The sequence below is a fragment of the Charadrius vociferus genome, unplaced genomic scaffold (genome assembly GCF_000708025.1).
Source record: "Charadrius vociferus isolate BGI_N301 unplaced genomic scaffold, ASM70802v2 scaffold380, whole genome shotgun sequence".
NCBI classification, from domain to species: domain Eukaryota; kingdom Metazoa; phylum Chordata; class Aves; order Charadriiformes; family Charadriidae; genus Charadrius; species Charadrius vociferus.
In genome coordinates, this window is record NW_009646428.1 from 668,337 (window position 1) to 684,585 (window position 16,249).

The 16,249-nt window shown below is 40.2% G+C and overlaps 1 protein-coding gene across 1 annotated transcript in view; it reads right to left on the reverse strand.

Annotated features, from left to right (window-relative positions):
- Positions 1-16,249, reverse strand: part of LOC104283262 (protocadherin Fat 4-like) — a 114,436-nt gene that overhangs the window by 12,442 nt on the left and 85,745 nt on the right. Inside the window, exons 7-9 of the mRNA XM_009881421.1 lie at positions 15,233-15,583; positions 9,931-10,853; positions 8,984-9,158 (exon numbers count right to left, since the gene is read on the reverse strand). Of these exons, the coding sequence (XP_009879723.1) occupies positions 8,984-9,158; positions 9,931-10,853; positions 15,233-15,583 (1,449 nt within the window). The remainder of the gene's footprint in view (positions 1-8,983; positions 9,159-9,930; positions 10,854-15,232; positions 15,584-16,249) is intronic.

Consider the following 16,249-nt stretch of genomic DNA (forward strand, 5'->3'; position numbering starts at 1 on the left):
CCCTTCCAACCCAAATCTATGATCTCCCTGTGCCTGCACTGCCGGTGGTTCTGGGAGGGTGGGCATGGCCACATGCACCACCAAGGTCTCCGGTGGTCGAAGTAAGATTTCAAGAAAGTGGAACTGCAACTTAAAAGAAAGGCAGAGACATTTAAAAAAATATTTTCTTAAAACCACCAAATTACTTCTCCTTGTTATAAGTTATTGCTGTAAACACAAAAAAGAGAGAAGCTGGCTCCTGCAGGGACTGCTGACTAAGGCAATTTTCGACTGCTTGCGACTCCTGAGTATCCCACAGCGCAATTCCTGTAATGCATGATTTTGAATTATGCTTTAAAAACACCCTGTATAAATAGTGAAGATTAACCAGCAGGATAAGTGTCCAGGCCATATGTGCATGTTTTACTCATTTTATCCTTGCAATTAAGGCTTCCTGAAATTGTAGCTTTGTATTTGAAGAGTGAGCTAGCAGACTTTCAATTTATAAGGTGTAACGTTTAATTTTAAAAATGGTTTAAGATCACCAAGACTGGAAAAATCTTAGTATTTCTCAAAGGCTGAGAAATTGCATAGCTCAATGACTCCTCTAGTTATCTTATTCTTCTGCAAAACAGATTACGTTCAGTGAATTCATTAGCACATTTGATGTAGAATTTCATATGAAAGTGATGTAAGCAGAAAGACAATAATTTTAAATTAATTTTCCTTTAAAACTTCCAAACTAATCATAGCAAGATGGATGAAGAGATAAGACAGGAAATGTAACAGCCTGAAAATTTACAAACTGACAATTTTTTCTTCCTTTAATTTTTCGATTGTCTTCTAAATCCTACATATTAAGCATTGTATTCCAGCTTGTCTTCCACTTTAAATAAATGTACCTGATTTTTTTTTCAGAGGTATATCCACTTTTTGCCCTCAGACTAGCACCAAGAAGTTAAGAAATAATAGTAAAGAAAAAAAAAGGGAAAAAAAAAAAAAAGCCAGAACAGCAGCGAAGACAGCTTAAAGATCTGATACTGACCTTTTCATTCATTTGGATCAATACTGCACAATGTTTTTCTGTACCATGGCAAAATTCAATGAAAACTGAATTGCTCTGGCATATTTCACGTGTTCAGTTCTCACGCTTTCATCATCCTCTCTCTGTATGTTCACAGTAAACTGTTTACTGGTAACAGCGCCTAACTGACTGTCCCATATACGTTCAAAAAAGCTGTACTGCAGCGGTGGTAGGGCTGAGAGATGTAGATCTCAAGACCGTGCATGGGACAGGAGACAGGATCAGGACGATAAGTGGCTCGTTTAATGAACTTCACACTAATTTAAGCATGTCCCTAAAGTGACTGCACCCCATTCATATTTGCTACACGTGACTGTAAGTGCACCCGAGTCTTTTGTGACACTCAAGAAATTAGCCCAAGATAGAAACACACAACTTGAGAAAACAATGGCATTGCAGCCAAAGCAAGAAAGGACTTTTACCCGACCGTGCGATGGAAATTTCCAACATGGGTGGAAATAAAGGAGAAAAAATATCCCTACCAAGCTGATAAGCTACTTGAAAAAGAATGGTAAGAACTTCTTTGAACCATGTCTTCCATACTGTACAGTACATCGTACAGTTGATCTCAGCTTAACATATACCAATACTTTTATCACTTATGACTGAAAAGATTTCAAAATTGAATCAGGTTAATCTGTAATCCTGCATGAAAGATGATGATAAATTGCTTTTTATTCAATTAACCCTTTAAGAAGGAGCGGAAATCAGCTTTGACAGTTCATGGCACACGCATCCCTGGCAAAGCTGGTATTTGTATTGGTATTTTTTTCCTTTCTTATTTTTACAAGGTTCTTGTAAGAAATTCCGGATGATGAGAAACAACACTGAATTACTGGATATTCCTGTTTACCTCATAAGTGATAAGGTAACTTGATACAGAAAGACCATCACCTGCACTCAGTCTTTTTAGGTGGCATACAATTATTTTCCTTGAAAGAGACAACAATCCTAACCAACGTTTATGACTAACCAAAATTTCTGAATAAATAATGTTGTTTCTATCAACAGTCCGGATTTCTTTTACTTTTGAGGAATGCAAAGAATCAAAAGATTTAGTTACTTAATAAAACTTGATATTTTCAACTACAATTCCAAGAATGTCTGCAGAGAGATTAAAACTTTTGGCTATGTTACTACATCTTATCTTATGCTTTCCAAGACTCTAAAAGAAGAGAAGTACGTTAACCTCATTAAGAATTTGCAAATTAGAAGATCTTGCATTATATAAAATAATCTTCCTTCTTTTGTTGAATGCAGTCAAATCAAGAACAGCTCATGCAACAAACCTCAGCTAGGAGTTTATTCCATCCTAAATAAGCCCACCTATTACTCACTGGATTCTCCATGATCCCAACAGAGAGCAGAAATTATACATGCGAGAAATGCTTGAACGGAGAGGCGTGCACTTAAATTGAGGACTTTTCTAAAAGCCCACAAGTAAGTCTGAACAACAGGGAATTAACATCTTTAACGTGTATTTCTCACTCTGCTTGCCTTGTCCAAATAAAATCCACCATCAGTTTGAGTTGGTTTCAAAGCTGAAGTTCTGTCTGTGATTTTAACCTGAGTGAAAAACTAACTTTCATCATTTTCACAGATATTTCAGCTTGTGCTGGCCAACCTGAGCCCTTTGCCAACCTGGATATACGTCTCTCCCGCGCCTGACCCCAGAGAACACAGACGCTTGGATTTAGCCCAGAGGCTCTTGCTGAACTATTTTGAAAATAGTGATCTAATAACGAAGGTTTACCTCTAAATAGAAGCCCAAGTCCCTCAAATGGTATTCTGGGGCTGGATTGTGCATCTCGTGGGGCGGTCCTCTGAAGGGATGGGCTAAAGCCCTCATCTCCTTTGGGGAGTAAATGCATCACATCATATAAACATGGATATGCTCTCTTCCTTAACAATTCCTCTCTGGGGGACTTTGCCATAAACCCACTTTCTAAATAGCTATTTGAGCTTTTGTCTTCTAGAGAAAAATTAAGAAGTGCTAATGGTTTCTAGGCTCTGGGAAAGGGTAAGAACCTGCTATTAGCTTCCCACAACTACAAAAAAAGCCACTCTAAATTCTCTCCTCTCCTGATTTTAGATGATGGTAAGACAAAATGCACATTGTGAACTCACTGGTGATTCTGTTGCCATTTCAGTTCTCCCACTGTGTGATTTAGAAATAAATTTAAAAAATCACGCAAAACTACTGAAACGATAGTTTTAGCACCAGTATTAAAAGAGCAAAAATACTAAAACTAGTAAAATAGTAAACCAATAAAACTAGACTCAAGTAGACAGCATTGATAGGAGGAAGAGCTTCCACAAGGGCAAGGAAATAGATGGAGCTGGGACAGGAACTGACATTAATTTTGAAACAGCTGTGGCATAGAACAAAACCACGGAAGAGAGCAATGATTTTGTAAACTGCTAAGCACCAAGGTAAGCATACGTCAGCTTCATTTAGCACACGAAGCCTGAAGTGATGTGTATGTTTAGACATAGCACAGAAAGCATGGGAAACAGGACATTGCTAACCAAAATTTGTGAGTTGCTTGTTTGTTTTGACAGCACCAAGATTTAAAAATAGCTGAATTCGTTTTTAAAATACAACTCATTCTTTTCAGGCACCATCTTTTCTCGCTGTAGACTGCCCGTTAAGTGGAAATACAGTGTATGCTAAAAAAACACAATGAATATAAATGTCTTTAAGCACAGTCACATAAATCTCGCACAGCATTAACTCTGGACACTCTTTCTAACCAGTACTAGAAAATACAGTTGGCCTTTACTTGTCACCCCAAACTGGGAAATATCTTAAAATGTGTTAAGAAACAATATAACTCCTTTGTCAGATTTCATTTGATTTTAGGATTGAAGGGAACCAAAAGCCTATCTCAAAAGAGAATTCCTGAGGAGGATATAACCTCTCTGCTTGGTTGCCCTCCTGCATTCTTGAAGGAAAGAATGCATGAGTCGGGGGCCAACATTTTCTAAAGAAAAAACATATGGTTGTTTTTCATACGGGCCAGGGATATATACAAAGAACAGCTAACTAAATACAACAATCAGTCCACTGATTCGTTTCTTTCCGAACTATTTATCTAAATCACTAAATAGATAATTTAAAAAAAAAATAATTAAAAACCCCACAGGAACACAGCTTCTAATTAGAAACATCACATTTTGATTTTGGTTTTATTGTGGCAACGCACCATTCTTACCAACCAAATCAAGAGACGGTGGTTGCAGTTTATTTAAACAGTAGTCCTGGGCTGCTAGCAGGTTTCCAGATGTGCTACTCCACATCCCTGCAACCAATAAATAAAAGGAGGAGGACTGTTGGAATGCTAACATTTGCTCCAGAAAATTGCTCAGAGTTAAAGACAGGGATGATAAAAGCGGCTACACCAGTTCTTGTCATGGTGCCAGAACTGAATGTTTACCCAGTGCTGCGTCCCCACCAGATGGGGGTGAAAAAAAAATTTAGAAAGTCTCTTTTCCCAACCATTTTGCCATGAAGAAGGGTATAGCACAGCAAAACCAATGATTTATGGGGTAGAAACAGACCCATAAAGACACATTCAAATAGCTGCATGTAGGTTTCTTGGCGTTTATGTTAGCAGACATTTTGGGGGAGCATCTGCAATCTAAACTCTATCATGTTATTCCACAGTCCATCATTTTGCCTGTCGTTATATTTATAATTCACGCATTCTGGTCTCGCAGCTTGTGCTGCAAGAGGGGCTCTAAATTGGGATGGCTGAACTTTAGGGTTGAATCATGTTTTATTTCTTGACCGAAACCACAGGTGTACAGCTCTGGAAGATGCTGAACGTTCCTAGTGTTGGTTGCTTTGCGTGTCTTTGTCACTCCCCGCTGCCCAGAGCGGTGGTGCGGGAGCTGAGACCCAGCAGAAGTTAGAGCAGGGTGGAGGTGCAGAAGCGAGGGAAGAGTGATGGCAAAGCAAGGTTGAAATCAAAAATCTTTGTGCAGACTGGGCATGAAGTGGGCTGCCTGGCCACAAATCACCCAGCCAAGCGCCACCAAACGTTTTATCATTGTTTTCCCTCCCCCAGAGTGGAGCGAAGACTCTCTGCTGACCCAAGGTCTACCCTGAGGACTGCGTGGAGGATTAGCAGGCGAGGCCAAGGAATAGCTGGGCCAGAGCCAGGATGATGCATATATCATGACTGACTTCTCCGGGCCTGAGGGAAGCTCTTGCTTGGGAAAGGATTTTTCCAACAACTGCCTGAATTTCCATCGCTGGTGCATGTGGTCCCACCAGCGGTCCCCGTCTGACCTGCCCAGCATGCTTATGAGCAGCTCAGCTCTTAATAACTCAACAACTCCTCTCATGCAGGCTGCTGCTTCGCAATGTCCTAATCCTTCACCTGCTGCAAACAGCCTCAGTGTACGTGCTGCCAATACACGCTATAAATCCCAGAAGGCGCTGAGGATGAAATAACAGCCAGTACGAAGGCGTCTGCCCCTCCTGAGGCCACGGATTGTTTTCAGTACATTGTTTTTCAGACACCTCTAGATTAAAATAATGAAAAATTAAAAATCCTTCTTCTTCTATCAACTTCCCCACGCACAGGCTAGGCTAACACTTTAAGAATCAAAGTCACAAATTGATGAACTGATAATAAACATAAGAAAAGTAAGAAATCTTTGATTTTGTATAGAGAGATCAGGAAGACAGCAAAATGTAAGTTGAGAATCCATCAGTTCTTATGCCTAAAGATGCTTCGAAGTATGTATTGTGTCTGCTTCCTTGAAAGAAAGGGAAGAGTTGGCATAGACTTCTATAGGAGCAGGATATCATCCTTTAATGTTTTAAACCAGTCAGTGTAGCCTATAAAAATTGAGAAGCAGATCCTAAGAAAAATGGGAAGCAGGTTGGACAGACAGAATTCTGCCCTTCATATGCTACCCAGATATTTCCAGAATTAACTGCATCTGGATGTCTACCATGATTTTTATCTGTAAAAAAAACAAAAAACAAAAAACAAAAAAACCCCCATCTAAATAAGATGTACTATATACGGCAAGACTTGCTTGGGCTGCTAAAGACAATCTGAAAGACTGTTTATTACAGCTAATAAAAGCCAAACTCAAAGTGCAAAGTATAATACTTTTCCCTTGATTTATTTTCAAAAACAGTACGGATGGGGATAATTTCAGGCAAGTCTGCTTTCTTCAACATTTTGGCAGCCACGGCTTTCCTACAGAGGAGCAGTACCTGTTTTGCGCGTGCGTTTCTGGTTGATTGTCTCTATGCAAAATCCTTCTTTCTAAGCATTCTCAAACAAATACAAATGAAGGCACCCCAATGAAATAGCTACATTAGGCAGAGAGCTGGACGTGCCTGTGTGAGTTTCTTTTATAAACCTTACTCAAAACACTTTTCTTACCCAATTCAATATTGTGTCATTGCCATCTTTCTGCTAGTACAGTCAGAACTACACGGCTTAATGAAGCAGGCACCGACTACCAAAGGTCAGTGTGTTATCACCTGGATATCCATCACAGACCCATACCAGTAGCTTTTGCACTCTTTTATATATTTTAAAGCAATAACATTCTTCTTCTGATAAGCTGCAACTCTCTTACAAAGGCTTCCTCCCGCATAATATTTTTCTGTCTCAGCTGCCAAACGTCTACAGAAGCACATGTGCATTCTGTGTATGATAATGTAATTTATAGTAATATAAAATTTGAGACACAGATCGACAGAAATCCCAGAGTCTGTAACTTGGTCCGTCTGTTGCACATTATTGTGACAAACATGGCTTTTTAAGAAGTCTCCAACAAATGATATGCCAGCGTGTACTTGACCAACCGGACTGCTTGAACTCAGTATGACTAATTCAAACATAACAGGGATCCCCTAGAATTTCTTAAAGTACTTTAAATACATTACATACTTAAGTATCTATTATGACTATGGTCCACATCCTGCTTCCACGAAATCAAGTAAAGTTTTGGCATTGACTTCTACAGAAGCCGGACATTTTCCTGTAATGTTTTAGTTTAGATAAATCATGGCTAACATAGTTTAAAATGTATTCTTTGATGGCGTGAATTTAGAGCAAGTCTCCAGTCTGATCAGAAGATATTATCTAACGTTATTCACAAGGCTAGCTGAAAACTATACCACATCACCCTACCTGTGGATTAGTGAGATTACAAATTTGAACACAGTAGAACAGTTAAATTTGGCTTAAAGTTACTCCTGAACATCTGCTTCTGAACACTTTTGTGAGGACCTTTTAACACCGATAGGAGGGAATAACAACTTGTGAGTTACCTTTATAAGAATGTAGCAACTTTTAAAAAAACCCAAACAAACAAACCAACCAGCTTCAAACAGTGTTCAATCAGCGTAATATCTACATGTTTAAACACATGAACTCATGAAACATACTGCTGTTCTTGTCAGCCACTTACGGCAAAGGCCCCGTGCAAACTTCATGTATTACAGTCTCCTCTGGATTATCTGAAACTCAGACATCTCCCAACACAAACAAATATTTTCATTTGGAATGGTTGGGTAAATCTCCTGGATTTCCTATTTTTTAGGAACCAGAGTCTAGGAAAAGATTGTGCTCTTGTCAGACTTCTGGCTTACACGCGGTGCTAGGCGTGGGGTACAGCTGACTTCTTGATCCTCTCCTCTTTCCAAGAAGGACAATAACTGTTGGCTGTGTGACATCCCTTATCAGTTCAGACTTTGGATATTTAGTATGTCCAGCTAATAAGTTCTGTACAGTCTTAACTGACTCCTGCCAACTTGGACTGGAAGAGTAAACAGACATCAAGGATCTGCTTTCCCTTCCATATCCAGCCTCAGCTTCTGAAGGAACACAAGGACATTCAAGCCCAAGCAAGTCCAAGTCACAAGCGAGCAGTTTGCGGCTATAGAGTAATGGAAAGCCAGCGTAAAAAATACAAAGCATACAGTATCTCTAGCCAAAGTACAAGACAAATGATACGTCAAGTCCTAAAATTGCATTTCGCAGCTTCAGCTGTGCTCAGACTGTGAAATACCTGAGTGCTGCTGCAATAGGAAAATATAAGCCATAGATATTGTCACTGACACAAGATACTGCACATAACATGGCAGAAAACAAAATTGTATCCACTTGTCAACAAGTTGGGTTTGCTTCTATTTTTATTATTAGAAAGTAAGAACAATTCTGCAGTCAATTAAATCCATTAAACTGTGGGGGACCAGAGATCAGTCCAGAATATGATGTAGGATGGCTTCTTTAATAATATTCATACCAAAATCTGAAACCAAAATTTTGCGCTTAGGAACCTCAAATGAAAGTGTAATTAATCTTCATAACAAGAATTCACGTCCTGTTTTAAACTGAGGAAACTCGGAATACATTTGGGGTTCTGGAGCAAACATATGACTGGATGCTGAGCAAAGCAGAAAATTAAAATGTCAAAATGTAAATTTCAGTAAGATTCCAGTAAGGGGTAAGATTTCAGTAAGATTAACTGAGCAGTCCATAGCTGTTCTCTGGCCATTGATTTGACCTGTCTGCACGTTTCTGATAACAACATTATATTGGGTTTTATTGCCATTTATATTGTTTTTTCATTGCCGTGCATGAGGCTTTTATGACTTGGGTAGGAGCACTTACTACGGCAGGGCAAAAATCATCCTACCTAAACCTGCAGTGAGTCCTACCAATATCAGACAACTAGACATAAGGATAAAATCCTGATTTCCAGAAACCAAACTCGCTTTGCCATCAGGTAAGCCCCCCCCCAGAGATCTAAACTGAAGCCTGGGTACCAATCTCCATCCACTAACGTTTCAGACCATCACGAAGATGCGTCCTTTCTATCCAGAATGCAATATTTTCAAGCGCCAACGAGATTTCATCAGAAGAGACTGCCCGTTTGCTTTACCTGCATCAGCAGCTGTGATGAGTAGCACGTACTGCTCCTTCGCCTCCCGGTCCAGGCTCTGCACCAAGCGCAGCTCTCCGCTGGCCGAGAGGGTGAAGGCTCCTTCTTCGTTTCCAGCCACCAGCACATAAGTAAGCTTGCTGTTTAGGCCTTGATCATCATCCCTTGCTACAACCTACAAAAGCAATGCAAACGCGTGGGAAAAATTATCAAGAACCGGTGAGGGCAGGGTCTGTAAAATTTTGTAGCGATAGAGGAAATATTCTCTATGACAATGATTCAAATTAACAGACTGAATTCATCCAAACGCTTTAAGGGATAGTACACTAGCTGTAACTATAAAAATGACAACACAGTGGAGATGGACTTAAAAGCATTTGTTTGCTTTTAAAGCAAAAAAGTTTGAAAATATTAAATAGTTGATTACTTATTTTTCTCAAGCACAAAGACAGTAAAGGCTGTATTGGGGCTCAGTGAAAACCAGAAATGATCTAGTGTAGGCTGAGCTCCGCACCAAAGCAAGCGCTGCACGTCCTGAATCCATTTAGTGCTCTTCCAATGTCTGGCACAGACCCTCAACCCATGTAGGCAATGATCACACCGAGAGATTTGTTGCACGAAAACTGAGATTGAGATGAGAGACAGAGCAGACTCAAAGTCCCAGTGTAGGCGGGAAGATAGGTAGGGAAAACACAAACAAAACTCCAAAGCATCATATAAACTTTCGGTAAAAACACAAGCAAAAAAACCCCAACAAAACAACCCACCCAAACAAACAAAAAGGGAAATGAGCCAACAACCACTGTGTGTTAGATTACAGCCAAGAGGCAACTTTTCAATCGTCTTGCGCGGTTTGAATTTTGGAGGAAAGACTATACATGAATACCATATACTGAAGAATGCTAATAAATGTAGGAGATAGATATTTATTTGCTGAATAGACTCACCTGAAGAATAACTTTCGGGAGCGTCTCTAAATTCTCAGGGACATTCACAGAGTAGGGAGAAAGTTCAAACGTGGGAATATAATCATTGACATCCTTCAGAATAATAGTGACTGTCGCGGTGTCGGTCCTCGGGCTGCTCCCGCGGTCGGCCGACTGAACAGTCAGCGTATAAGAGGGTTTTTTCTCTCTGTCCAAAGGCTTGGCAACTGTTATCACCCCCGTCACAGAATCAATCCGAAACTCATTGTTGGCATCTCCGCTCACGATGGCATAGCGGACCTGCCCGTTTGTACCTTCATCTCCATCCGTAGCAACCACCTGGATTAAATCCGTCCCTGTCAAAGTATTTTCCCCCACCTCTACTTTATAAAGCTTTTGGGCAAAAAGCGGGTTATTGTCATTAATGTCCAGGACTATAACCACCACATCTGTAGATGAAGAGAGGGAGGGCTGGCCCTTGTCTGTGGCTACCACAGTCAAGGTGTAGTTGGACACGGCTTCTCTGTCGAGCTCCCCGGTAAGCCTCACTTCTCCGTCAATAGTGCCGATGCTGAATTTGTTTCCCGGCGGCCGGAGCAGACTGTATTCGATGTAGCTGTTCGGACCGCTGTCGGGATCGGTCGCCTGCGCTTTGAACACAACAGTATCTATCGGCGTGTTTTCCGGGATGTAGGTCAGCTTCGGGGAGATAAAGCTTGGAGGGCTGTCATTGACATCCAGCAGAATAATTGAAACTTGGGCTGTGCTTGTGTACCTGGAGGCCGGGAGAGGGGCCATGTCGTGGACTTGCACGACGAGGCTGTAGAAAGACTGGCTTTCCCGGTCCAAAGGCTGCCTGATGCTCAGCACTCCCCTGTTGTCGATGCCGAACTGCCCCGCGCTGTCCCCGGATGCGATGCTGAAGGCCAGCTGCGAGTTGGAGCCTGGTGGGGCGGGAAGAAGAAAGGTAGAGAACGTGACTTCATCCCACCGACCTACATATAAATGTTTCTGGCCTCGTTTCCTATGGAAATTTATTTATCTCCTACATTTCCTATGGAAATGAGGGCTGTACGGTCGTGCTGCCTGTTCAGCTTCCTCATCACCATTTTTGAATCCCTCAGCTAATTTTAGCCAAGTTTCACAGTGGAGCAGAAGCCTTTGAAATAATTATTTTCCGGCAAGAGTTGGAGAGAGAAAGAGGGAAGGATGTTAACTGGAGTGGCCACAGAGGGAACAGCGGGCAGAGCTCGTCTCTGCATTCCATTCGGCAGGAGCTGCATGGTGGCAACATGCATAATTTTCCCCCCATCTACAGCTGTTAGGGACAAAGGTTTTGAAGGGTTTTCCTTCAGAAACCGAGACTCGATAGTTCTGCTGCTCACTGAACAGCTGTTTTCCTCCATTCTCCCCAGTTCAACTAAGCAACACTATTATTAATGTAATTATTTCATGAATTCTTCCACCCAATTAAAAAAAGCCACAACCAGAAACTCCCAAGCCCAGCTGGAGCAAGCCAAGAGTGAATACTGGGGAGAGGTATGCTTCCCATATATGGCCTGATATTCCAAAATATCAGATGAACAGCCCTCATCATATGATCGAAACACAACTAGCAATTATGGTCAAGGGAGAGATTTATAATTCTGGTAAGGGAAATGCATTTTGCATCTTGACAAGGCTGTGAAATGACCTTAAATGTGCCATCAAGGAAACAAATGTTCGTTACCACTTCAACTCCAGAGTTCACTCTAAACAACTAATTCTTGGGAACACCTAAGTGAAATGAGTCTTCTCTCATGTATTTTTATATATATATATATATATATGTATATTTTTCTATTTATATATATAAAAATGAGTCTTCTCTCATATATCTATATATCTTACTCTAATTTTAATTAATTCTGATTTTTTATTTCTTGTTTTGGGTCATAAAGGCTGTGATTTAGGATTAGTAGATTAACAGGCCGTTCACTACTAATTTACCCCTCAAACTCACGCAAAGGAACCAAGCTGCCTGCTTAAATAGTCGATTACTCTGCTGTGCGTTTTGTCATTTTTAGTCAGAAGCTCTTTTCCCTCAGACCGAATTGCTTTGATAATAAAATTATTCCCGCACTAGATTTATTAATTTCTGCTGTTGATTACGCTCAGGCTTGAGAACTCTAGTCTTATTTGTCTTTCCCCCAGTGGCTACTCTAATTGGCATCTTTCCCTCTCTCTTCTTCTCTTGTAGGAACTTAATTATAAAATAAATAGAACCAAACATGAAAGACAAAATATTTTCATGCAATTAAAGAAATTAATACATTTATATGCCAGATATTAGTGCTTCTACATTACTTTGATCAAGTGATGCACCGTGAAAGTTTAATGTGAGTCTATTTTTTGTTCAGCTGTATTTTCAAATGACTAATTATATGGATGAAAGTCTTCTGGTTTCAGTAAAGTACTTCTGGCAATTCAAGATTTTTGTCAATTGACTTTGGAGATGGGTAGGAATTAAATCTTACAGAATAAAATTACTTTAAAAATATTCCCCCCCCCAGGGTTTTCTATAGTGGTGTTTGTTCCTATAAAATTTACTGCTTTTTCTTCTTTATCTCACCTCCATGCACCTTTTCATTCCTTGTCCTGTATTCTCACAGGTTTCAATGTTGCTAATGCTTATATAGATTAAACTGTGAAGCAGAGAGTTGCCTAAATATAAGCGGAGCCAGGACTGGTGCTTAATGAACTATTTTTTTTTTTTAAGCACAGCATGCCCGGCTGGTATTGTGCTCCTCATCCATCCCTCTCCCCAGGTTTGGAGCTGGGCTTTTCTTAGGGAGAACGTAGGAGCATCCTCTTTGCTGAGCTTTGGGTTCATTTAATCTGAGGGTTAATCTGATAAAACTCTGAGTGAGAGCTCGGACACAGAGCCACAAATTTCACGATGATGCTCTTTTAAGGGTCTTGTTTCTGTTTTTATTTATTTACTAATGAGACAAAAAAAAAAAAACCTACTCTCCTCCCTCTTCTGTAAATACCGGTAGAGTCTAACTGGCAAATCCCACCGTTTTTTGCTCGGAGGAATATCTTGCTATAATTTTAAACAACTAGACAAGTGTGTGCTTTGCCCTGAGATTTTTCCTGTTAATTCAATGTGGAAAGAATTAAAATCTGAATCTCAAAATGAACGTGTTTAAGGAAACAGAGTTCTTTATTGCTTTGTAAATAACCAAGAGCTGTAGCTGATATTTACTAAGCATCTGTATACAAAACTGTCCGAGCTGAGATAAACAGCTACTGTTTCCCAAGGGCTGTGTCGAGCAAGAAAATGAAAAGGAGCAGTTTCACTATCACCATGTTTTTGTCTTTTATCACTATACTAAAACAATAGGCATACCTCATCATAAAACAATGTCTGTTCAGAGCTCCTTCAAACGATGTCCTCATATAACATAAATAAGTAACAAAATTGTATTTGTGTGCATTGAGTGCATTATCTGTGAGCCACATGCAGAGGAGCATAGTACGAGCTATTTCTGTACTCTAGATAAATACAAGATGACACAGGATAACAAGTTTGGGCTTGAAACAGAAACACCAATAGATAATAACATTTGCTGAAGTTACAGTCCTATGGGGGAACTCAGCCTGGCATGCTCTTAGAATGAAATTTCTGCCCTATTAATTTTAAATCCAGCCCGCTAGAAAAGTAAGTGTGCCAGAAAATATAAAAGGCAAGATATCTGACTTTGCATTGCTCCTCAAATACTCATTTGCTTCCTTGATAATTGAGTGCATGATGAATGTAAAGCGGTATGTCAGTGCTATGATATAGTTCACATCCACTGCGCACAGATGGAAATTAATGTATGAGGTGCAACAGAAAAGGAAAACAGACCCATAACGGTTAAGTGAAATTAACTTCCAAAAAGATTTGAAACCAAGCATTGTACTTCTAACAGGAAAATAAGAAGTAAAAGAGGAGATAAGTTAGACACAAACCCATTTATCTACAGGTCTGAAGGAACAAACCCTTTGCTGGATATGCGCAATGCAAGCACAAGTACCCCCTCCAACTTATAGTTGGTTTACATAAAATAAAAGCTTTAACAAGAGTGGGGAAAGAGAGATCCGTGCAAGAACAGCCAATATCACCAAGTTATAATTTCTGATTTGCTGGCTTATCTTACGGAATCTCTTTTCGCTCACTTTCTCAGTTTGATCTCAAAACCAATTGCACAATTTTTACCACGGAAAGTTCTATCCATCAGCACAAAATTTATGTTCCCACAAAAATGTTTGAGTTCAACAACTCAGCATTTCCCGAGGAAAAAATGTTTTACTGGATAATATTGATCAGCTCAGTCGTTTTATGTGCATAAAGTAGGGTTCCTCGAAGCATGTAGGTGCTTTGTGCTTGAAGCACACATTTCAGTCTAAGACGTTTCTACAGGCTCTGCTGAGCCAGTGTCAAGTTGAGAGGAAACAAGGTTGCTTAACATGTCACAAAAATAACCTTCACCTGTAAAGTCACTACGAGTGTTATGAATAAGTTTGTATTAAGTCACACTGTCTAATGGCTGTGGACACTTAAGAAAATGCAGTATGCTGTGGAAGGATTTTTATGTATTTTATGGACATATTCTATAATTATTCTTGCTTGGACATAAACTGCATGGCAAAATGTTTAAGCAAGCTATAAAGATTGTATCTTTTACATTCCAACACATTAACACCTTCTAGATGCCATAAATAGGCCCAAGATTAAAGCTTATTTTAATGAGAAATTTTCTCATAATCTCTTTTAATCAGTTTTTTAACCTCCACTATCAATACCCTGTAGATCACAATTCTCTTCATGATACACTTAAAAATTACAGTAATTTTAAGATGATTGCAGATGAAATCTCATATTGCCAGAACCTTATTTAGAATATGTTATAAACTTTACAAAAAAAAAAAAAAAACAATCTGAAAGAACATCGTGGTCTAATTTAAATGTGCAACCTAAGCACCAGGGGAGAAACCATTGTGTTCAACTACTGTAACATGCTTGGGGTAAAATACAGCTCTGCAACAGCATTTAAAAGTGGTATCTGACTGTATTTTTAATTTATCACAAATAAAAATAAGGATGAAACCACCCACTTAAATCTTTTGCGAAATATGAGAAAAATAACTTCTATTTACACAGCACGCAGCGAATTTAAGCATATGATAGCATCCTAAGGATAGCCCTAATTTGCCCTTTCGACTGGATCTTCTAATATGGTGCTAAGGTGAAATACATATTAATCATCAGTGATACAGAATATAAGGAAATGCCTACCATCATCCGCATCAGTGACGCTGAAGTTGAAAATAGCGGATCCTGGAGACAGGTTCTCCATCAAAGACGTGCTGTATGAGGTCATGCTGAACACTGGCGGGTTATCATTGATGTCTAGTATATTGAAGTACACTCTGATGGTAGTAAATTGGCCTCCCCCATCTTCCGCGCGGACGGTGAGAATGTAATACTGCTGTGCTTCATAGTCCAGCGCGCGAGTCAGGTTGAAGACTCCGGTAACAGGGTTGAGGAAGAAGATACCCTCTTCGTCATCTTCACTTACGGTGTACGTGATTTCCCCATTGATACCGGAGTCATCGTCAGTGGCCAGAATGGCTGCCACTAAGGAACCTGCACAGCATGACAGGACAGCAAAATCAGTCACTCACAAAAGGCAGCTCACTGGCATGGTCAGAATCATACAACCGTTTAGGTTGGAAGGGACCTTGAAGATCATCAAGTTCCCCCACCCCGCCATGGGCAGGGACACCTCCCACTAGACCAGGTTGCTCACAGCCCCATCCAGCCTGGCCTTGAACACCTCCAGGGATGGAGCTTCCACAGCTTCTCTGGGCAACCTGTTCCAGTGCCTCACCACCCTCACAGTGAAAAATTTCTTCCTAATATCTAATCTAAACCTCCCTTCTTCCAGTTTAAAGCCATCCCCCCTCGTCCTATCACTACATGCCCTTGTAAAAAGTCCCCTCCACCAGAGCGGCTGACCACCACACAGCATCAGCAAGCAGCTTTGTAGAATAAGAGGTATCCTGTGGTGGAAATTCAAGCCTCAATATTCTACGACTAACTACTATGAAAGGTCTTTCAAAGCTGAAAGGAACAGTATTCTGTATGATGTTTATTTCAAAGGGCTACTCAAAACCCTGGAGAAATGTCCAGGAATGTTTGTTTTTATCTTTAAATGGGAATATGTCCAGATTAGACATCAACCGGGGCAAAATACCTTTTCTCCTGCTAGGTGTTTTCTTTCTACAATTCAAAGGACCCTCTCCTCCCTGC